The sequence below is a fragment of the Ambystoma mexicanum genome, chromosome 5q, assembly GCF_040938575.1.
Source record: "Ambystoma mexicanum isolate Mex_15411 chromosome 5q, UKY_AmexF1_1, whole genome shotgun sequence".
Lineage (NCBI taxonomy): Eukaryota > Metazoa > Chordata > Amphibia > Caudata > Ambystomatidae > Ambystoma > Ambystoma mexicanum.
In genome coordinates, this window is record NC_090933.1 from 1,337,902,540 (window position 1) to 1,337,927,210 (window position 24,671).

General features: G+C 53.2%; 1 protein-coding gene across 1 annotated transcript in view; it reads right to left on the bottom strand.

The window, feature by feature from the left end:
* Positions 1-1,137: 1,137 nt before the first annotated feature.
* The window catches only part of SLC39A4 (solute carrier family 39 member 4), a 524,681-nt gene continuing 501,147 nt past the window's right edge, over positions 1,138-24,671 (bottom strand). The window contains exon 12 of the mRNA XM_069621954.1: positions 1,138-3,627. Coding sequence (XP_069478055.1) covers positions 3,499-3,627 — 129 coding nt within the window. The 3' untranslated portion in view covers positions 1,138-3,498. The remainder of the gene's footprint in view (positions 3,628-24,671) is intronic.

Genomic DNA, 24,671 nt, shown 5'->3' on the forward strand with positions numbered 1-24,671 from the left:
CCTGGCATCTCATGAGTGTAGGAGGAGACGGGTTAGGACAACGTTGCAACGTCAGAGCGCCTCTATTCTCCTGGCATCTCATGAGTGTAGTAGGAGACGGGTTAGGGGAATGTTGCATCGTCAGAGCGCCTGTATTCTCCTGGCATCTCATGAGTGTAGGATGAGACGGGTTAGGACAACGTTGCAACTACAGAGCGCCTCTATTCTCTTGGCATCTCATGAGTGTAGGATGAGACGGGTTAGGACAACGTTGCAACTACAGAGCGCCTCTATTCTCCTGGCATCTCATGAGTGTAGGATGAGACGGGTTAGGACAACGTTGCAACATCAGAGCACCTTTATTCTCTTGGCATCTCATGAGTGTAGGAGGAGACGGGTTAGTGCAACGTTGCAATGTCAGTGTGCCTCTATTCACCTGGCATCTCATGAGTGTAGGAGGAGACGGGTTAGGGGAACGTTGCATCGTCAGAGCGCCTCTATTCTCCTGGCATCTCATGAGTGTAGGAGGAGACGGGTTAGGACAACGTTGCAACTACAGAGCGCCTCTATTCTCCTGGCATCTCATGAGTGTAGGAGGAGACGGGTTAGGACAACGTTGCAACTACAGAGCGCCTCTATTCTCCTGGCATCTCATGAGTGTAGGAGGAGACGGGTTAGGACAACGTTGCAACGTCAGAGCGCCTCTATTCTCCTGGCATCTCATGAGTGTAGTAGGAGACGGGTTAGGGGAATGTTGCATCGTCAGAGCGCCTGTATTCTCCTGGCATCTCATGAGTGTAGGATGAGACGGGTTAGGACAACGTTGCAATGTCAGAGCGCCTCTATTCTCCTGGCATCTCATGAGTGTAGGGGGAGACTGGTTAGGGCAATGTTGCAATGTCAGTGTGCCTCTATTCTCCATGACTCCATCTTAGGTTTTTCTCTGCCTCATGAAAGCGAAACACTCTGGTGTTCCTCTACATCCCCAAGGGCCTAGTTCTTCCCTCTGCATCTACGTTCAGTCCTGGGATTTGAGGAGCCTGGTTCTGGTCTTCAACCACCATGGCCGAGTACTTGCCACTGCCTCGACACTCAGTCTTGGGATGTGGGGGACTGATATTATGGTTATCACTGAATATAGGTTACCCCTGAGTGTAAGGGGCATGAGCCCATATGGATGAGGAACCCTGGTGTCTCCATTACAGTATCAGGTATGCTTTGGCCTAAAGGGCTCTGCTGCCCTTCACATTGGCAGGTACCACATCTCCAGGTACCGTTCAGCAATCAGTGTCTTCATTCCTTCTTTTATGCACATGCTCTCTATGGCTCTCATGTGTTTGCGGGTATATGCGTGGCTATCTTGGCTTTGAGAGGCCTCTGCATGTCTTCAGATGCTCTGTTTTTCATCAGGTTCTTGAGGTTCCAGGTGTTCCTACACACACCTTGTTACCCTTGATGCCAGCGGCTCGGGCACCTTCTTCCCCACATGCCCCTACTTCATGTTACCCCCCTCGACCACGGCACTTAATCGCTCCTTTGTTCCCTTGAAGCCCGATGGAAAAGGACATTTGTGGTCAGCACTTTGACCTCAACCCCTTCCATGCCTACAGAAGTTTGAGGACAGCCATTCCACCACTGCTGTCACTAAGTCTGAAGAAGATTGGTGTTGGCACCCCTCGACCCCTACGCAAAGTTCAACTCCTTTGCTTCCTTGCTGTGGATATACCTCTGCGTACCTGGCCTGGAGATGAAACTCTATCTCCCCTAGCCTGGAGATCATCCTCAAGCCCCCCAGACTGGTGGAACCCGATGCCTGCCTTTATCCTCCCTTATGAGAAGTGTACAGTGTGTCCCATCCATCTTCACCTCCCCTAGCCACAGCTTCTACACCAGAGCTCTGCCTCGGCCTGGAGGTCCTTCTCCACTGTCCTTCCACTGGAGATCCACATCTTCCTTCCGTAGGTTGGAGTGCGGCCTCTGCCTTCCCTAGCCTGGATGCCCGTCTCCACCTCCCCTGGCCAGTAGACCCACCTCTGCCTCCCTAACATGGAGATCCACTGCTTTACTCTCTAGCCTAGTGAGTCCCCTCTGCCTTCCCTAGCCTCTAGATCCACCCCTGCCTCCTCTAGCCTAGAGATTCACCACTCGCTTCTTATGTTTGAGTTCCTCTAGCCTGCATGTCCTTACAAGCTCCCCCTATCCTGGATATAGATCCACCTCTTCTCTCTCTAGCCTGGTGGCCCCCTCTGTCTTCCCTAACCGATAAGATCCACCCCTGCCTCCTCTAGCCTAGAGATTCACCTCTAGCTTCATTATGTTTGAGTTCCTCTAGCCTTGATATCCGTCTCCACCTCCCCTATCCTGGAGATAGATCCACCTCTTCTCTCTCTAGCCAAGCGAGCCACCTTTAACCGGCCCTAGCTTGGCAAGCCACCTCAGGTTGCCCTAACCTTGAGATCCGTTTCTGCCCCCTCTAGCCTGGTGAGGTTCAGAAGCAAGACTTCCTCTCTTCTGCTTTGACCCCATCTCTACCCCCAATCTCCCGTGGCACAGCTCCCCTATTTCACAGTTCTTATGTGGCTCCTCTGGCACTATAGCATTGTGTAGTTGAATCCTAACAGGCCTTGGACTGAAATAATATTTAGGAGGGTACCAAACAGGAAAAATATCATTGTTCACGCAACATTAATGCCAAATTCTGGTCAGATCATATAAATGAGGGCAATGCGCTGGCCTGGGGAAGCTCGGTGTAAGTCTGTCGTCTACCTCATTCTCGCATATCCTGAAGCACTTCAGAGACTTTAGCCTGGGGAATCTTGCAGCCAAAACCTCCCCTATACCAGTAAAGCTTGGAGTCAGTCCCACCTTCAGCAGCCTCCCGCAGCCCGGTGAAGATTGGAGTCAAACCCTGTTACAGCCATGTGTTGCCTCGACTAGTGAAACTTGGAGCAGCAGCCTCATGTGAGACCAGTGAAGCTTGGAATTATCCCATCCTTTGGGACACTGCACTAATATTTGGAAGGAAGAACGACACCCTCTCGCTCCCCCGGGACAGAGGGGCATGACCTCTGTCCCACCGACGAGTCACTTGGAAAAGGAATCTTGAGGTAACGCCAGCCACGACGTGGTGTCCAACAGCACAATGGAGCCAGCAGCTGCTCGTCGGTGTATTTGTTGGTGTTCCAAGATTTTGTCATATTTCAGAAACAGTAAAGTGCAAGGTGCATCATATGTAAGGTTGGATCTGGGGTGTCCACGGTGTGTCCCCGAGTCTTGTTGCAGTTAGCTCATACAGGGACAGGGTGGGAGCTTGAGACAAGATGGGCCTCAACCCCACCTGGTTTCTAATGGGGTGTCATGTTGGGGGGGGGGTACAATCCTAGGGTTTCAGGTGACCATATGGACTCACTCAATGTCCCCTTGTAGAGTACATCTTGACTGCCAGAATCCCCCAGGATTTCCAAGGGGTGTCAACGGTAGGGCAGAGTCCTGGATTGCGCTGGAGGTCAACCACGGCGATCACACTGCAATGTTCTCCTCGAAGAGCGAGAGCAGGAGGAGGATGGTCCAGCCCAGCAGGATACCAAGGTTGTGCAGAAAGAACAGGAGCCAAGGCCTCTTGTCCCTGACGTTCATCATGGCCGGCAGCTGGAGAAGAAGAGGGAAGGGAGTGTTAGGAAGCAGCACTGCCACGAAATGTCGAAAACCTCTGGATGCCACCACCAGGCAGGGATTTCAGTGAAGCGCTGGAGGCACGTCAGGAAAGTGGCAAGTGAAGATAAGAACATTGTGAGAGACAAGTCAAAGACATAGACCAAAAGAGGCGATGGAAAGGAAGGGACAGGCCAGAAAACATATGGCTAGAGGGCTGATGTGTGAAGAACGTGGGGGGAAGAGAGAGAAGCAAAGAACCTGAGAAGAACGAGGTGAGCTAGGTTTAGTGGTTAAGAAGTACTCTTAGGGGGAGGGGTGCTTGAGCAGGGTTAATGGCTAGTGGTGGCTAAGATTAGAGGTTAGTCACTAGAGGTGAGGGTTAACAGTTAGGGGCTAAGGTTAGGGATTGGGGTCGTGGATAAGGCCAAGAGGTTTGGTTTCGCTGCTATAGTTCAAGGGGAGGAGTTTGTGGATAGGAGTTAATTGGCGGAGGGTACGGGTTTAACGCTTGGGTTAGGGTTTAAGAGTTAGAGGTGTTAGGAATAGGAATTGGGGCTAGGAGTTAGTAGAAAGGTACCAAGGTCAGGCATTATTAGCAGGAATATATTGATTAGTCTGGAGGATGTATGAAGTAGTGATTAGGGGAGGAGGTTAATGGATAGGAGTTATAGATTGGAGGCTAGTGATAAGGAGTTCCTGGCTAGTGGTTAGTAACTCGGGGTTGGGGTTAGTGGCTAGGAATTAGCAGATACAAGTAAGCGTTAAGAGTTATTGGCTAGGAATTACTGGCAAAGGGTTATGGTTAGTCATTAGATGCTAGGGGTTATGGTTAATGGTTAGTGACAAGGGGTCAGTGTTAAGGGTTGAGTTTAGTTGCTAGCAATTAGGATTAGAAGTTAGTGGCTAGGGGTTTGGGCAAGCGTTAGTGCCTGGGGTATACAGCCGTGCGGTCCGCTGTTTCTGAGGCATATTAGTGGTTACTGTCATCGAATGCAAGGACTGCAGGGTGCACCGAGTGTGCTGTGGCACGCCTGGAAGTCCCCTGTGTCACGGCTAGCCATGTCCTTAATACAGGCTAGGCCCACCAAGCCTTAGAGTCATGTAAGCCTCCACTGCATGACCCCCCTCTCCAGATGTGTTGAGACCTAAGAGAGGTGTTGAAGCATGTGAACGTCATGGCATGCATGAGTATGTGACTGTGTGGCCTTGGCCAGACTCTGCTGGCAGGATAATGCAAGAGAGTCGTGAAAGAACCGCGGATCTCCACACGGAGCATCGAGACGTGCCAATGAAGTGCGACACCTTCTACAAAGAGCTGTGTAATGCCCTGTTTCTATGTCTTTCTTATATTCCCTAACCTATCCCATGATGATGTCTACCCTGGCCCGTAGCGGGGGGCGTGCGTAACTCCAAGCACGAGCAACCCTTTAATAAAGAGGTCCCCAGACACTTGCTCCGTGTCTACTTGTTGAAAGCGCATTGTACTAATATATCCATGAGAGTCTTCTCAGACTCGTCTAATGCCCCCCCAACTCCAATCGTCTGTGGCGTCCCACAAGGGCCTTGTGTCTCCCCACCCTCTACAATATCTTCACCAAACCCCTTTTTGACCTCTTGGATGGGCTTGGCATAGCCTATACCAACTATGCAGACGACACCCAAATCCTCCTCCCCTGTCGGGATCCTATGAGGACGGCTCTCTGACCATAACCAAAATGTACTCAACCATTCAAACCTGGATGGGTGAGAACTATCTCTGCCTAAACAACGACAAGACAGAGATCCTTGTGGTAGGGTCACCAGTCACGCTAAATAAACTTGCCACCCAATACTCAGCATTCGTGATCAACAGTATTAAGATCCCGGCTGCAGCATCTGTGAAAACCTTGGCAGTCCATCTGGATTCCGCTCTCTCTCTCACTAATCAAGTCAATGCAATCGCATCCTCAGCAGGATACAAGGCCAAACTACTAAACGCAGCTAGACAATTCTTGACCCCATCCAGCTGCCTCACCACATAGCTCGTTCAACAACGGGAGCAAGACCTGACTACTGCAAAGCCCTGTTTGCGGGAACATCTAAGACGAATATCTGCAAACTGCAGATAATACAAAACAACGGGCTCCGCGCGGCACTAAACATTTCCAAGAGAGACCGCATCTCAGCTGCTAGAAAAGAGGTACACTGGCTGCCAATCCAGGAAAGGATCAAGTTCAAAATCCTCACCATCACTCACAAATGCCTTCTGAACACAGCCCCTGAATATCTGGCCCAGAAAACCATCAGATCTAATCAGTCCAGACCAGCCAGGTTCACCCACCTACACCGCATCGCACAGCCAAAGGTCAAGCGCACCAGAGCAGGAGGTGCCAGTTTCCCGGTCATGGCGGCATCCCGCTGGAACTCCCTCCCACTCACGTTAAGAGCAGAAAACTCTCACGGGGCATTCAGGAAAGTGCTTAAAAATGGGCCTTTCGCCTATCCTGCTGCTGGCGACTGAACTAAGACCTGAGGAGCTAAGAGTCCACTACCGGCTCCACCGTTTGTCTGTGTTATTGATGCCTGTCGGATTTTCTTTGTTCACCTAAAAATGTACAGTGTAACTGGTCCACAACAGCGCCTTGATGCCACCGGGCTTAGGTGCTTTATAAATGCAAATAAATAAAATAAACAAAAATACCCTGAGTCGGCAGCCGCCCGCTCAACACAACAATCTGGACCAGGGTCAAGTCACTCTCGGAGAATCGTGCTGTGCCTACAGCAGACACTGACCCATAACCCAGCACAGGAGTGACCCGCCTGCTGTAAATACTGTTATTAGGGTGTTTTTCAGGGCTGGACTGGGACAAAGACCAGAATAAAAGTCACCCGCATAGGCCATTCTGACTCTTCAGGACACAAAAAGGGTGCATATTTTAAATCAATTTCTTGCAAAGGTACATTTTAAGTCACTCTGTGTTATGGAACCCATAACGTGGGCTCTTGGGTCCCTCAGAAGGAATTTATTTTAGGAATGTTTGTGGCAACTGGTATACTTTAAAGTTCACTTAGTAGGACCACCACATCTGCATGGAGTTTGCAACTCTGCCTCGATAAATCTTTAGCGCAGGTGTGACAAAGGATCCATTTCAAACCCTGTCCTTGCAACATTGGCCAAAGTTGGACAGGATTTGAAAACAGTTTTGAGTGGGATTTGGGGGTCTTATAGCTTGGATTGGAACTCTGCCCCAAGTACCTTCTAAGAAAGGTTTTAGCAAATGGTGCATTTTAAGGTGCATTGGCTCAGTAATAGTGGTCAAAACATTGTGGCATTTAAATGACATTTTACCTGAGGTCGTCTGGGCTGATGCTAATGATTTTTGAAAGGTTTCCGACAACTTTAAAAAGAATGTTGGGGTCCTCACTAAAAATCACATTTTGGGGAAAGCCAGTTGCCAATAGTGTATTACCAAGCCAGGTCACAGTTCCAAAGGGAGGGTGATTGACAGCCCCCCACACCACACAGACACACGCAAAGACCATACTGGGATGAGGGCAAGGGCAGTCCCACACATGACCCTAACTCCCGCCACTGGACACGCCCAGCAAGGAGGAGGTGAACACTCCGCGCGCCTCCATTTCAGCGCCATTGGCTTGGGTTTGTTCAGTGGGGTCAGAGTACAAGAACCGATGTTTCACCCTGTCTCATCTGCCAGGGGGCTTTTGAGTACTTCGATGGTACTGTGCAGGGGGGCTGGCTGATCGGAGATGTCCTTCCACTTCAGCCACCCCCCCTCTACGCCATGGAGGAGTGGCCTGAAGACCCTCAAGGCCACCGGTTCCTTAAACAGCCACTGGCAGCATCAGACTTGCTGTTGCTGAGGGGAACATTTCATTGCGGTCTACCCTCTGCAGCACTGGCTCTGCACATCCTGAATGGTTACATGTTGCCCAGGTGCCCACCGGTCCTGAGAGAGGGAGACGCCAACCACTGGTCCACTCCCACTATAACCTAGACCGTACCACAGTGCTCCTCGCGGACAGAGAACAGCTTCCAGCTCAATGCATGTCACCATTGGACAGTGTGGTCTCTCAGAGTACCAGGGGCGCAGCTCTTGCTGGCACACACCCCAGCGAGAGCCTGGGCACACTGCATGGATTGCCCCTCACTTGCAATGGCCTTCAGGCACTGCCGGATAGAGTGGGGGCCATTCTCAGAGCCCTACTTCAGATCATCACATGGCGGCTCAGTGTTACCAAGGGACCCTCGGTTAGTGGGTCTCACTTAAGCAATGAGCCCCAAACTGGCCCATAGTTACAGGCCTGAGCGAATCAAGGGCCTTAACGTAGACCCCAGGCATTACCTGAACCGGTAATGCACCCCCAGCGAGGGGCTTATGGCTATTAGTACCCCAACCCGTTGGACCGGGGAATTCATATCTATTTAAGTTGCACAACTTAAAAATCGGGTGAGAAGAGACTAAATAGTCCCGTCTCACTTCCCATGGCGGCGAGTCATGTTCAGTAGTGTTCCTGGCGCATGAGAATGAAAAACAAGGTACGTGGGATGGGGTAGGAGGGAGCTGTGGAAAAGGGGGGGAAGGGAGCACGAGGTGGAGCACCGACCTGGTCACCCGGCGGGGAAGATGCGGCCTCCAGCAATGAGGAGGCTCGGAGCGGTGGGATTACCGTAATGTAATGCCCCCGCTCTGACTCTCCTCATTGGCTGGGAGGCCTAAGCTACGCCCCCGCTGGGTACTAATAGCATTTAACAATCATTTTGCCTGTTCTCCAGTGTTCCCTTTACTCTGGTGTTCCCTTTAGGCATGTTGTACAGACAAGCTGATTCCTAGTGTGCAGCAGTGCAGTGCAAGCTTCCTTCAAAGACGCAGGAAGTACACTGAATATGCAGCACACTGTACACTTCCATTCCCGGCCTTGAACATGCAGTGCCCGCCCCATTCCTAGCATGCGCTGCATCGATTATGGCTTCCTTCCCAGATCTACGACGTGCAGCACCAGTGCAAGCTTCCTTCACAGACGCAGAAAGGGCACTGAATATGCAGCACACTGTACACTTCCATTCCCCGCCTTGAACATGCAGTGCCCGCCCCATTCCTAGCATGCGCTGCATCGATTATGGCTTCCTTCCCAGATCTACGACGTGCAGCACCAGTGCAAGCTTCCTTCGCATACCCAGAAAGTGCACTGAATATGCAGCACACTGTATGCTTCCATTCCCTGCCTTTAGCATGCAGGGCACGCTCCATTCGTAGCATGTGTTGCATCGATTATGGCTTCCTTCCCAGATCTACGACGTGCAGCACCAGTGCAAGCTTCCTTCACAGATGCAGAAAGGGCACTGAATATGCAGCACACTGTACACTTCCATTCCCCGCCTTGAACATGCAGTGCCCGCCCCATTCCTAGCATGCGCTGCATCGATTATGGCTTCCTTCCCAGATCTACGACGTGCAGCACCAGCGCAAGCTTCCTTCACATACCCAGAAAGTGCATTGAATATACAGCACTCTGTACGCTTCCATTCCCTGCCTTTAGCATGCAGGGCCCGCTCCATTCGTAGCATGCGCTGCATCGATTATGGCTTCCTTCTCAGATCTACAACGTGCAGCACCAGTGCAAGCTTCCTTCGCATACGCAGAAAGGGCACTGAATATGCAGCACACTGTACATTTCCATTCCCTGCCTTTAGCATGCAGGGCCCGCTCCATTTGTAGCATGCGCTGCATCGATTATGGCTTCCTTCCCAGATCTACGACGTGCAGCACCAGTGCAAGCTTCCTTCACATACCCAGAAAGTGCACTGAATATGCAGCACACTGTATGCTTCCATTCCCTGCCTTTAGCATGCAGGGCACGCTCCATTCGTAGCATGCGCTGCATCAATTATGGCTTCCTTCCCAGATCTACGATGTGCAGCACCAGTGCAAGCTTCCTTCGCATACGCAGAAAGGGCACTGAATATGCAGCACACTGTACACTTCCATTCCCCGCCTTGAACATGCAGTGCCCGCCCGATTCCTAGCATGCGCTGCATCGATTATGGCTTCCTTCCCAGATCTACGACGTGCAGCACCAGTGCAAGCTTCCTTCACATACCCAGAAAGTGCATTGAATATAGAGCACTCTGTACGCTTCCATTCCCTGCCTTTAGCATGCAGGGCCCGCTCCATTCGTAGCATGCGCTGCATCGATTATGGCTTCCTTCCCAGATCTACAACGTGCAGCACCAGTGCAAGCTTCCTTCGCATACGCAGAAAGGGCACTGAATATGCAGCACACTGTACACTTCCATTCCCTGCCTTTAGCATGCAGGGCACGCTCCATTCGTAGCATGCGCTGCATCAATTATGGCTTCCTTCCCAGATCTACGACGTGCAGCACCAGTGCAAGCTTCCTTCGCATACGCAGAAAGGGCACTGAATATGCAGCACACTGTACACTTCCATTCCCCGCCTTGAACATGCAGTGCCCGCCCCATTCCTAGCATGCGCTGCATCGATTATGGCTTCCTTCCCAGATCTATGACGTGCAGCACCAGTGCAAGCTTCCTTCACAGACGCAGAAAGGGCACTGAATATGCAGCACACTGTACACTTCCATTCCCCGCCTTGAACATGCAGTGCCCGCCCCATTCCTAGCATGCGCTGCATCGATTATGGCTTCCTTCCCAGATCTACGACGTGCAGCACCAGTGCAAGCTTCCTTCACATACCCAGAAAGTGCATTGAATATACAGCACTCTGTACGCTTCCATTCCCTGCCTTTAGCATGCAGGGCCCACTCCATTTGTAGCATGCACTGCATCGATTATGGCTTCCTTCCCAGATCTACAACGTGCAGCACCAGTGCAAGCTTCCTTCGCATATGCAGAAAGGGCACTGAATATGCAGCACACTGTACACTTCCATTCCCTGCCTTTAGCATGCAGGGCCCGCTCCATTCGTAGCATGCGCTGCATCGATTATGGCTTCCTTCCCAGATCTACAACGTGCAGCACCAGTGCAAGCTTCCTTCACATACCCAGAAAGTGCACTGAATATGCAGCACACTGTATGCTTCCATTCCCTGCCTTTATCATGCAGGGCACGCTCCATTCGTAGCATGCGCTGCATCAATTATGGCTTCCTTCCCAGATCTACGACGTGCAGCACCAGTGCAAGCTTCCTTCACAGACGCAGAAAGGGCACTGAATGTGCAGCACACTGTACACTTCCATTTCCCGCCTTGAACATGCAGTGCCCGCCCCATTCCTAGCATGCGCTGCATCGATTATGGCTTCCTTCCCAGATCTACGACGTGCAGCACCAGTGCAAGCTTCCTTCACATACCCAGAAAGTGCATTGAATATACAGCACTCTGTACACTTCCATTCCCTGCCTTTAGCATGCAGGGCCCGCTCCATTCGTAGCATGCGCTGCATCGATTATGGCTTCCTTCCCAGATCTACAACGTGCAGCACCAGTGCAAGCTTCCTTCGCATACGCAGAAAGGGAACTGAATATGCAGCACACTGTACACTTCCATTCCCTGCCTTTAGCATGTAGGGCCCGCTCCATTCGTAGCATGCGCTGCATCGATTATGGCTTCCTTCCCAGATCTACGACGTGCAGCACCAGTGCAAGCTTCCTTCACATACCCAGAAAGTGCACTGAATATGCAGCACACTGTATGCTTCCATTCCCTGCCTTTAGCATGCAGGGCACACTCCATTCGTAGCATGCGCTGCATCAATTATGGCTTCCTTCCCAGATCTACGACGTGCAGCACCAGTGCAAGCTTCCTTCGCATACGCAGAAAGGGCACTGAATATGCAGCACACTGTACACTTCCATTCCCTGCCTTTAGCATGCAGGGCCCGCTCCATTCGTAGCATGCGCTGCATCGATTATGGCTTCCTTCCCAGATCTACAACGTGCAGCACCAGTGCAAGCTTCCTTCGTATACGCAGAAAGGGCACTGAATATGCAGCACACTGTACACTTCCATTCCCTGCCTTTAGCATGCAGGGCCCGCTCCATTCGTAGCATGCGCTGCATCGATTATGGCTTCCTTCCCAGATCTACAACGTGCAGCACCAGTGCAAGCTTCCTTCGTATACGCAGAAAGGGCACTGAATATGCAGCACACTGTACACTTCCATTCCCTGCCTTTAGCATGCAGGGCCCGCTCCATTCGTGGCATGCGCTGCATCAATTATGGTTTCCTTCCCAGATCTACGACGTGCAGCACCAGTGCAAGCTTCCTTCGCATACGCAAAAAGGGCACTGAATATGCAGCACACTGTACACTTCCATTCCCTGCCTTTAGCATGCAGGGCCCACTCCATTTGTAGCATGCGCTGCATCAATTATGGTTTCCTTCCCAGATCTACGACGTGCAGCACCAGTGCAAGCTTCCTTCACATACCCAGAAAGTGCACTGAATATACAGCACACTGTACGCTTCCATTCCCTGCCTTTAGCATGCAGGGCCCGCTCCATTCGTAGCATGTGTTGCATCGATTATGGCTTCCTTCCCAGATCTACAACGTGCAGCACCAGTGCAAGCTTCCTGCACTTGCACATTCTCTATGTCACTGGGCCTAGTAAGATCGTTGTTTTGTCCTTGTTGCGCCTTGAAACACTTGTGTATGAGTGCGATATAAATAAAATATCATATCATATCATGAGGAGAGCAGAGCAGAGCTAAAGAGTAGCAGGGTGCTAATAACAGGGTAGGAGGATGGCAGAAAATTAGGCAGCAAGGGATCCTCAATCAACTAGAGGAACAAACACTGGGAAGCAGATAACACCGTCTCAGGTATTGTGGAGAGTGTTTGATGACCTAGGTATTAGGGAGGAGCCATTCCTTGAAAAGGGGGGTCTGAGGTCTTTCCTGAAAGGTAGAAGTGAGGGTATGGGTCTGGTGTTGATGGGTAGGAGGTTCCAGAGGTTCTTTCTTGTTAGTCTTGGCTTTGGTGTTTTGGTACAAGTTATCAATGGCCAGTGTGATCAGACACCCGTTCCATGAGGCCTGATGCAGTGCAGGACTGTCGTCAAGTTTCTTGTTTTCTGATGGTTCTTTTGTTGAAGTTACATCTAGCGGGGTGTGGAAGGTTTAGGCTGGAGGGTGTTTTGTTTCACTGGGGCATGGCAATTGACGTTGGTTGTGACGGTGGTGTTGCGGTCTTGGAAAGCGAGTCGCAGTCCTGTTTCATCTGAGGTCGAGCGGCCCATGTGAGCTGGAGGTCTGCGAGAGCGTCGACTGGGAAATTCTTCAATGATGTAAAGGCTTATTTGCTGGGTTTCCGATGTGTGCGCTTGACTGAGGTGGTGAGACTAATGTCAAAGGGAAGTACCAGATGGTTCGACCAGTTGAACGGGATTGGGGAGCTGTGATGTAAGGTGGGCATGGTGGCAATGATAAGGCTCACAATATTTCCTTTCCCGTGTGTCGGCTCGTTGTCGTGTTGTGTGAGGTTCAGAGTGTGCAGCGGGCAGTGGCGATCTTCCTTCACTGACTTCTTTGCTGGGTTGTTCGAGATGTTCACGTCGCAGGGGAAGACTTTGGCGTGCGTGAGAGCCACAGTGGTGACCAAACCTGTGAAGTCTCCGAACAAGGGGGTATTGCGCTTGGGTGGTCTGTAGATGATGTGGAAGGAGACTGCGTCTGTTGGGGGGAGCAGGAAGAGGCGGGGAGGATTTTGAAAGAGCCGATTGTGGCAACGTCCAGTTGGGTGCATGGCCATGATGCCTTGAGAATGATGGCGAGGCACCCGCCCTTCTTGTTTGGACGGTTTCTTTATAGGATCCGGAAGCCCCTGGAATGAGAATGTCTAGGACGTGGCTGGAGGTAGACTTCATCAGGGACTCAGTAATGAAGGTGGCGTCCAAGTCATGTGTGGGGCCGAGGTCGGCGATGTCAGCCGCATGGGCGATTGCTGAGCCGACATTGGCGAGCATCCGTTTTTGTGCAGCGGTCGATGATGATGTGCTGATGGCGTCTATGGTGACGAGGGTCAGGTTGCTGCGCTGTATTGGCCATGGTGTTGCTGGTGAGCGGCGTGGCTGGTGGTGAATAGTGATGGTAGGAATGGACTGTTGGGACAGAGGGGTGAAACACATACTCAAGGGAGCTTACCTGATGTTAAGAGGGGCACGGGTTCGGGTCCTGGGTCATTCCGTCCCTATCAGGACCAAACCGGAATTGCTCAAGTGTGAGAAAGTGACACAGGAAGTAAACCCCGAGAATGGAAACCCAACGAGTGACCTGGGAGGAACGCTGCCCAATCCTCGCTTTTGAAAATCATCAATAAATCTGTCAGGAAATAATGTGCTCACTTCCCCAGGCGCGGAGGACCGGGGCATCGCGGGATGTTACCGCAAAGTTGCCCTCCCCCCACCCCCAGTGTAGCCTTGGGTCCCCTCTGTCCTGCCTTATCTTCCCAGCTATCCCAGGCGACACCTTGCAGACCTGCATGTGTACACCAGGGGGCGACAAAGTGCCACAAGCCCTCACCATGAGAAAGCATAGTGCACTTTTCCAGCCATTTGAGCCGCGGCTCCTTGTGTGTCCAGCAGGTGGCAGCAAAGCTCCACGGTGGAGTCTTTCATGCACTGCCACCATTCACAGGTGTGTAGCTAAGTGGGGACAAAGCTGGTTCCTTGGCGTGGCCTGGCTGCCTGGTGCCACCGATACCCGCTGTGCCCCCTGCCCTACCCCAGCTGCATACCCCCACATACATGCTGCGTGCACCTTCCCACCACTTCGCCTCTTTGAAGATGAGCCCAAGCAGGGTTGCACTGGGGCAGAAAACAGCCTTGGATAGCAAAAAGAAGTTTGGCACACATGCCCAATATTTTTGTACTCACTCATTTATAGCAAGCTTAATGCCACAGCTATTCTACATTGTCCTCTTTCCAAGTTAAGTGTTTTGCTCCTGAGCTATCCTTTCACACTTACTTTGCAAATATTTTGTCAAATGCATAGCCGCCAACATGACCCATTCCAGTCTGTTGGTGCTTATCCAGTCCTGTTTTTTTTCTTTGCATTGTGGGACTTGTCGTCCGAGTTTTATAATGAGAAAAGTGAAACTACATGCCCCAGAATGCAAAGGAAAAAAAAACATGTCTGGATAAGCACCTACAAATTGGAATGGGTCATGTTGGCAACTATGCAAATGGTTGGTAGCAATCTTTAAAACAAACAGCTGCAGAGTGAGCTAAGTAAATTAGAATGGCTAATATTGCCCCAGAAAAGTGTCCCATACGGACCTGTCCCGTCAGTGCTTCGAGCAGTAGCAGTGCGCGCCTAGACCGATGCACACAAGATGGCGGGACACCTTGGCCTCCACCAATACACAACCCTAGAAAAAGCCGCCTGAGAGGGTGCGAGCAACCACCGGCTTCCACAATTCCTCTCCCTGCCACCCTTCCATCCTTTCACAATTCCTCTCCCGCCACGCTTCCACAATTCCTCTCCCTTCCATCCTTCCACAATTCCTCTCCCTGCCACCCTTCCATCCTTCCACAATTCCTCTCCCTGCCACCCTTCCATCCTTCCACCCTTCCACAATTCCTCTCCCGCCACCCTTCCATCCTTCCACAATTCCTCTCCCTGCCACCCTTCCACCCTTCCACAATTCCTCTCCCTGCCACCCTTCCATCCTTCCACAATTCCTCTCCCTGCCACCCTTCCATCCTTCCACAATTCCTCTCCCTGCCACCCTTCCATCCTTCCACAATTCCTCTCCCTGCCACCCTTCCATCCTTCCACAATTCCTCTCCCTGCCACCCTTCCATCCTTCCACAATTCCTCTCCCTGCCACCCTTCCATCCTTCCACAATTCCTCTCCCTTCCATCCTTCCACAATTCCTCTCCCTGCCACCCTTCCACAATTCCTCTCCCTGCCCCCCTTCCATCCTTCGACAATTCCTGTCCCTGCCACCCTTCACTCCTTCCACAATTCCTGTCCCTGCCACCCTTCCATCCTTCCACAATTCCTCTCCCTGCCACCCTTCCACAATTCCTCTCCCTGCCACCCTTCCATCCTTCGACAATTCCTGTCCCTGCCACCCTTCCCTCCTTCCACAATTCCTCTCCCTGCCACCCTTCCACCCTTCCACAATTCCTCTCCCTGCCACCCTTCCATCCTTCCACAATTCCTCTCCCTGCCACCCTTCCACAATTCCTCTCCCTGCCACCCTTCCATCCTTCCACAATTCCTCTCCCTGCCACCCTTCCACCCTTCCACAATTCCTCTCCCTGCCACCCTTCCATCCTTCCACAATTCCTCTCCCTGCCACCCTTCCACAATTCCTCTCCCTGCCACCCTTCCATCCTTCCACAATTCCTCTCCCTGCCACCCTTCCATCCTTCCACAATTCCTCTCCCTGCCACCCTTCCATCCTTCCACAATTCCTCTCCCTGCCACCCTTCCACCCTTCCACAATTCCTCTCCCTGCCACCCTTCCATCCTTTCACAATTCCTCTCCCGCCACCCTTCCACAATTCCTCTCCCTGCCACCCTTCCACAATTCCTCTCCCTGCCACCCTTCCATCCTTCGACAATTCCTGTCCCTGCCACCCTTCCACCCTTCCACCCTTCCACAATTCCTCTCCCTGCCACCCTTCCACCCTTCCACAATTCCTCTCCCTGCCACCCTTCCACCCTTCCACAATTCCTCTCCCTGCCACCCTTCCATCCTTTCACAATTCCTCTCCCTCCACCCTTCCACAATTCCTCTCCCTGCCACCCTTCCACCCTTCCACAATTCCTCTCCCTGCCACCCTTCCATCCTTCCACAATTCCTCTCCCTGCCACCCTTCCACCCTTCCACAATTCCTCTCCCTGCCACCCTTCCATCCTTCCACAATTCCTCTCCCTGCCACCCTTCCACAATTCCTCTCCCTGCCACCCTTCCATCCTTCGACAATTCCTGTCCCTGCCACCCTTCCATCCTTCCACAATTCCTCTCCCTGCCACCCTTCCATCCTTTCACAATTCCTCTCCCTGCCACCCTTCCACAATTCCTCTCCCGCCACCCTTCCACAATTCCTCTCCCTGCCACCCTTCCATCCTTCCACAATTCCTGTCCCTGCCACCCTTCCATCCTTCCACAATTCCAGTCCCTGCCACCCTTCCACAATTCCTCTCCCTGCCACCCTTCCATCCTTCGACAATTCCTGTCCCTGCCACCCTTCCATCCTTCCACAATTCCTCTCCCTGCCACCCTTCCATCCTTTCACAATTCCTCTCCCTGCCACCCTTCCACAATTCCTCTCCCGCCACCCTTCCACAATTCCTCTCCCTGCCACCCTTCCATCCTTCCACAATTCCTCTCCCTGCCACCCTTCCATCCTTTCACAATTCCTCTCCCTGCCACCCTTCCACAATTCCTCTCCCGCCACCCTTCCACAATTCCTCTCCCTGCCACCCTTCCATCCTTCCACAATTCCTGTCCCTGCCACCCTTCCATCCTTCCACAATTCCAGTCCCTGCCACCCTTCCACAATTCCTCTCCCTGCCACCCTTCCATCCTTCGACAATTCCTGTCCCTGCCACCCTTCCATCCTTCCACAATTCCTCTCCCTGCCACCCTTCCATCCTTTCACAATTCCTCTCCCTGCCACCCTTCCACAATTCCTCTCCCGCCACCCTTCCACAATTCCTCTCCCTGCCACCCTTCCATCCTTTCACAATTCCTCTCCCGCCACCCTTCCACAATTCCTCTCCCTGCCACCCTTCCACAATTCCTCTCCCTGCCACCCTTCCATCCTTCCACAATTCCTGTCCCTGCCACCCTTCCACCCTTCCACAATTCCTCTCCTTGCCACCCTTCCATCCTTCCACAATTCCTCTCCCTGCCACCCTTCCACAATTTCTCTCCCACCACCCTTCCACAATTCCTCTCCCTGCCACCCTTTCATCCTCGCCAAGAACCTCCACCTTCGTTAGCATAGCTGCCAAGATTCCCTGTTCACGCGGAATGTTTGACACTGTCCTATTTTTTTCTGCACTGCATGCTGGGACTTGTAGGCCCACCCTTGCAATAGGAGAAACAAAACTACAAGTTCCAAACGCACCTGGAATCAAAACCCAGGACTGGCTCTAGGTGTCACACACAGAACTGGGAAACTTGCAGGGAGGCGGTGCGGAGAGGGGCGGGGTGCCCTCAGAGCTAGGGGCTTTGGGCACAGCCCTTCACGTGCCAGATCTCCATCTGGTGGGAATTGTGAGCCACACCCTGAAGTGGGCGTCTCTCAAAACAGTCGTCCTGGTCGCTGCTACATGGGCGCATCACCTGATCGAGCAGGAGTCTCTTTTCTTTGAGATTTCCTTGGAAGGGCGGGTGCTTAGTCTCTCTACTGTCTTTATTCCCAATGTCACAGGAGGTCATTAGTTCCAGAGAACCCCTAGTGCCCCCCTCTGATAGGACGCTGATTCTCCACTAGTGGACGGTAGCCCAGGGCACAAGGGCAAACAGCCTTCCATAGCTATCCTGAGTAGGCACTTACGAGAGACTCTGGGGCTTTGGTGATATGATGTGATCTGGCATTTATAATGCGCCTGTACACACGTGTTTCTAGGCGCGACAAGACGGGGAAGGGGGAAACAAAGGAAGGACAAAACAACGATCTTACTAGGCCTTGTGTCATTCAGATCGCGCAAGTGTAGGGGAAGAAAGAGAGGGGAGAAGTGCTAGGGGAAGAGGGGAAGGGGAGAAGTGCCACGGGAAGAGAGGAAGGGGAGAAGTGCTAGGGGAAGAGGGAAGGATAGAAGTGCCACGGGAAGAGAGGAAGGGGAGAGGTGCTAGGGGAAGAGGGAAGGGTAGAAGTGCCACGGGAAGAGAGGAAGGGGAGAAGTGCTAGGGGAAGAGGGAAAGGGAGAAGTGCCACGGGAAGAGGGGAAGGAGAGAAGTGCTAGGGGAAGAGGAAAGGGGAGAAGTGCCACGGGAAGAGGGGAAGGGGAGAAGTGCCATGGGAAGAGGGGAAGGGGAGAAGTGCAGTTAACTCACAAGTGCAGCCAGCGGGTGGCTCATAAGTGCAGAGAGAAGGGACTGCAGGGTTGCAGATGCAGACCTCTAAGTGCTGGGGAGCCCGGAGGCAGTGCAAGGGCAAATGGACATGCAGGAACCTGGGCCCGGGTTCAGAGTGTAGCCAGGTGACCAGTGCACGGAGCAGTCGGGTGCATCCGCGGTGGATGGTGGGGAACTAGTCGGAGTGCAGAACCCCTCAGTGGCTGCAGCTAGGCGCTACACACTATGAATAGCAGAGACACAATAAGAACACAAGCTGCTGATTCCTCGTCCCCAAAAGCTTAATATGCATGCACTTCAATATAATGCTGACACTTTCCTTCAGCCCCAAAAACATCGACAAAAGGACGTGTGCAATCAGCCAGGCATATAATGTTACAGAATGGACTTCTCCTCCCACATGGAGAGGCGGGTTACAAGTTCATACTAAGCCCTGTTACATGGCACCCCTCCTGGGAGCATGGTAGCTCCCATGCTGGGGTAATGGGTCACGTGGCAGACCTAATAAAAGTGACGAGATGCTTCCGGCTCGTCAGTCGAGACGAACGAGACTCCGTGGTGTGTGTGTGTTTTGTTAGCACCATGCTGGCGCCTCACCACGTGGGCTGGGCCCAAGGACGGGGCCCAGCTCCAGGACGGTACCCCTGCCGGGCAACGCCGTCCGGACGGTGCCCCTGCGGGCAACACCGTCCCTGTGTGTTCCCCTGGCCTTGTGAGTCGGGCCAGAGTGGCGACCCCGGCCTGGGCGCCCCCCAGAGCCGGGGCCGCGGGAAGCCGGTTGCCACCCGGCCATGTGCTGAGCTCCGGTGTCCCCGGAGCGGGTGGGATGAAACCCCACCCCTAATCTAGCGGCGTGATCGCCGCACCTGTGTATGCGCCGTCGGGTGCCACCCGACCCGAGTATGGGGCTGCCCGGTGATCCGGAGCAGCCCCCAACAATGGCGACGAGGAACGGGCCTTTGCGTGCCCCGAAAGATGTTGGTGTGGCGGGCCCATCTACATCTGGGCTCGCGTAGAAGTAATGGTGAGACGGAGGAAGTCCGCGGCCGTGCCGCAATGATGTGAGGTGGCCCCGGGAGGAGTGAAGGTGTTCGCGGCATCGGCCGGTGCTGCCCCTCCCCCACCTGCAAGCCACGGAGGGGAGGAGCGGCAAACAAAGGATGGCGGCCCAACACCAACGGGGCCCGCGGAGGAGTGACGGTCGTCGCTCGCTGCCCCCAGTCTTGTAGGGGAGGTATGATCTGCGGCGTTGGCCGCATGAGGAAGTGAGGCGGGACCATCTCCAACTGGGCCCGCAAAGGTGCTGCCCGCCTGCATGAGGGAGGTGGTCGGCCCCCACCACCACCAGGGGGGGGCGAGCTGCCTGCCCGTCCTCTGTGGGTGATGGAAGAAGTACGCGGCATCGGACGCGTGGGTGGCTGCGCCCCTCCCCCGCCTTGGATGCAGACTCTGCCGCGTCGGGAGAGAGAGTGAGATGGGCGGCGTCGGCCGCGGGAGGAAGGCAATCGGCCCCCACCATCATCAGGAGGGCAGCCGCCGTCCCCCCCTCTCCTGTGGGGAGTGGAATGTCCGCGGCATCGGCCGCAATGAAGAGCCGAGCTGCCCCTCCCCCACCTATCGGCTGCGGCGATGGGCGCCGCATGAAAAGATATGAGGCGGGCCCAATACCAACTGGGCCCGCCAGAACAATGAGGAGCTCGCTCCGAGGAGAGGGCGGGAGAGGTGTGGCGGCTGCGGCAGCAGCAAAGAGGTGAGCTGCCGCGCCCCCACAACGCAAGGGGGACCACAGCAGTGCCCATCCCGCTCACAAAAGTCATCGGCTGAGGGCAGGGCGGAAACAGCCTGCCGGTGCTCCTGATTGCCCGATGGGGGGCACAATGTCGGATGAGGACAGCCATGCGAGGCCCCTGCAGTTTGGAGCTTACCAGCACACTTCATGGAGAGACATGGACCCTGGTGCCCCCAGATGTGGTCCCGCCGGCCGGTGAACGCTTAACTGCCCTTGAAAGCTGCCGAAGGAAGGTGGGCTGCGACCTCCATCAGACCATGGACTTGGCCGATGTGGCCCCTGGGTTTCCCCGGGTGCGGCTTTGCCGGCTGTGTTGACTTTGTGGTGGCTGTCCGATCTGATCGGTGGTGAGGACACAGGCCGGCGTCCTGCAATTCCAGGGGTGCGGAGAGATGGACATTGTCACCGCCGTCCTCGATGAAGACTCCGGGCCTGCAGAGACGGACTGGTGTAAAATGGCTCGGTGGGTGGGAAATGTAATGGAGTGAACATCTGAACATGCGGCATGCTTTAGGTGGTGCCAGTAGCTCTCATAGGTGTTTTGTGATAGTAGAACCACTCACCCAGGTTAATAAAGGGTGTGAAAAATAGCAGAGTGGTTATAGTAGTATTAGTGTGGGTTTGGTTGGGACTGTGGGTTTCTCTTGTTTTGTCGTTATGGAAAAGGATGAGTGTTACATGGCACCCCTCCTGGGAGCACGGTAGCTCCCATGCTGGGGTAATGGGTCACGTGGCAGTGGCAGTGGCCACGTAACCAACCTAATAAAAGTGACGAGCTGCTTCCGGCTTGTCAGACGAGACCAACGAGACTCCGTGGTGTGTGTGTGTTTTGTTAGCGCCATGCTGGCACCTCACCACGTGGGCTGGGCCCAAGGACGGGACCCAGCTCCAGGACGGTGCCCCTGTCAGGCAACACCGTCCCTGTGTGTTCCTCTGGCCCTGTGAGTCGGGCCAGGGTGGCGACCAGGGCCTGGGTTTCCCCCATAGCCGGGGCCGCGGTAAGCCGCTTGCCACCCGGCCATGTGCGGAGCTCCGGTGTCCCCGGAGCGGGTGGGATGAAACCCCACCCCTAATCTAGCGGCTTGATCGCCGCACCTGTGTGTGCACCGTCGGGTGCCACCCGACCCGAGTATGGGGCTGCCCGGTGATCCGGAACAGCCCCCAACAAACCCTTGGGACTCAACAGACCATTGAACAGGGCAGACAGAACGCACTGCGCAACGTCTTGATGTGTTAAGCCTCGTACTTGCGCTTAAGAATTCATGTGGGATGATACAAAGGTTCCTCATCATTCAGGCGCTTTGGGACCTTGTGACAAAATGACTACTTCTCTGCAGGAGTAGAGAACGTCACTCAGCCCCACCTACTACTAAACCAGCAGTGACCCCCATCAAAGGTGAACCCGTCACTGTGCTGCGGCAAGTGTACTTTCGCTGCAGCTTGTGGTTACGTGGGCTGAGGACCCACACTACTATTAAACCAGCAGTGACCCCAATCAAAGGTGAACCCATCACGGGGCGGCGGCAGGTCGACTTTCGCTGCCTCTTGCGGTTACGTGGGCTGAGGGCCCACACTACTACTAAACCAGCAGTGACCCAATCAAAGGTGAACCTGTCACGGGGCGGCGGCAGGTCGACTTTCGCTGCCTCTTGCGGTTACGTGGGCTAAGGGCCCACACTACTGCTAAACCAGCATTGATCCCAATCAAAGCTGAACCCGTCACAGTGCTGCGGCAGGTCTACTTTCGATGCCTCTTGTGGTCACGTGGGCTGAGGGCGGGCTATACAGTTCTGGAGGGATGTGAACCAGCAAAGAAGCCTTCAAACAGAAATACTACCGGGGTACCCAAATACAAGAATGCCCCACCGAGGCTAACAATACAACCACATAAATGAAAACCATTATTGACACAGCCCACCAAAGGAAGACACAGGCCATGCAGACCTTTGAGTGAAAGGGGGCACCTCTGCGTCTGAAGACAAGGGTAGCCAGGTGATAGCCCCTGCAGCAGGGCTCAAGCTCAACAGATTTGCCTTTGAAAGGTAAAGAGTTGGGGCTTAAAGGTCTCGGGGGCCCTTAGAACCAGGCCACTATGGGTACCTTGATCTTGGGTGGCTCAAGAGAGTCGAGCTGGGCTTCTTGATTATTTCCAATATATCGAGCTGACGTCGAAACGAGTCTGTCGGATGATCCCAATGGATCGAGCTAGCGTTGAGATGTTCAAGTTGGTTGGACTCAGTCCAGCGATGTGGTGCAGAACTACGCAGTGATCGTCTCAAATCAGCTGAAGAACAGTTGATGATCGAGAGGACACACCAAAGCAGTTGAGGCAGGGCAACAAAGTGGTTTTGCAACAGCGATCGTCTCGAACGCAGCTATAGCGTAGGCAAATGATGGTTGAGTCTGTGGCTCGACAGCTCATAGCGAATCGACAAAATGGCGAATGTCAAAGGCAGATCTGGGAAGAAAATGACTCAAAAAGCTGTTAAGACAGCTTCAAAGCGTCTTGAGGAGGGAAAAAGAACTCAGAGCTGTTCTTTGGCTAATGCTGGCGGACTCCGTCCAGGGTCTCCAGAGATACAGTGAGTCCTTCGTCTGCCCTTCGAAACCGGGAAGGTTGCCAGAGAGCATTTGAAGAGGCTGTCACCTTCTGTGAGCATTGACCAGTGTCCAGGCAGCAGGCAGTGCTTGTGAAAGCAGCAGTCCCCCCAAATGGTCCTCTGGGAACGGTGAGGGGAGGCTCTTGCTCCCTCCTTGGAGTCCTCGTCTTCACCTCTGTGGCAAAGGACTGCGGGAAGACGGTACCCAAGTACAGTTGATTGATTGATTTATTTATTTATTTATAGAGCACCTTACACCAGGGCACTGCACAATGGTACAACTAATACAGAGAACAACAACAAACATTGGGAGCAAAAATTACATCATGAATGATTCTACAGCAAAACAGTGCAAAGAGCAATTAACTGAGGGGGAGGGGAAGTGGAGTGGGAATAGGATTGGTGAGGGGGGACATGAGAAGGATAGAACGAGTGAAAATGGAAGGGAGAGAGAGTGAAATAGGAGTGGGGAGAGAGGAATTAGAAGAGGGAAAGAAGGGGGGAAGAAGAGAGGACTGGGGGGCCTTCAAGGTGGAGAATGGAGGAGGAGGGATTTAAGGGAAGTGCGAAATGAGGGGAGGGTCATGGAAGAGCGGATTGAGAGGGGGAGTGAGTTCCAGTGCAGAGGAGCAAGGAGTTGGAAGGAGCGGAACCGGGAGGAAGCACAGGGGGAAGGAGGTATAGTGAGGAGGAAATGGTCAGCCGAACGAAGGGAGTGAGAAGGGGAGTAAAAGGTGAGAAGGGAAGAGAGATGAGGAGGAGCAAGACCATGGAGGGATTTGAAAACAAGGCAGAGAAAGCAACATTTTAGCTGTAAGTGGAAAGGTAGCCAGCAAAGCCTTGTTCTGATGTTCAAAGAGGATTAAAGGTAATGGGGGATATCAACCCCTTATTTGCTCAATTTACCACAACGGATTGGGCCATTTCAAGCCTTCTGTAAGGAGCCAATCCAGGCTGCCGTGACAAGTCTTTTCCTGGTGCTGTCAGTCCTGGAGTGCTTAGTCTATCACACAAAATGAGGTATACCCACAATACTATTTAGGGCCTGGATTCAGTGGGAATCAAGACATAGCACAAAGGGGGAGTCCTAACCAACAAAGCACCCCAAGCTCTTTACATTAGCAGCACACTGGGGGTGCCTTTTCAGAAGTGCCGACTCGGCGAGTTTGGCCATAATGAGTTTCGCAGCTCGGCTCACATGAGTTCTGTTTGGCAAAGGTTGCCCTGGTAAGCCAGGGACTACTTGAGAGATTGGCAATGGTTTATGCAGTGTGTGTACAAGTAGAGTAAATAAGGACATAGGACACGTCTGTCTTCGCTGCAGCCTTGGGCTGTAGGGTGAGTCATGTGTTGTTTATTTGCCAACTATGTGAGACCACGATCCCTTTGGATATTTGACAGCTAGAATTTGAATTGTAATATGATCTCGGGCTGGTAGAAAAAGAAAATGACCGCAGCCGCTCATTATGGTTTTACTGAGACACGATATATGGCTTGTGATTCTTTCTGGTTCCATAGCTGGCTGGTATCTGTTTGATTGGGCGGTTTCTTACCTAGACCAACAGGCAAGAATAGTTGATTCATGGTCAACATGAGCACCTGGAATGGGGTGTATTGGGGTTGCCGCAG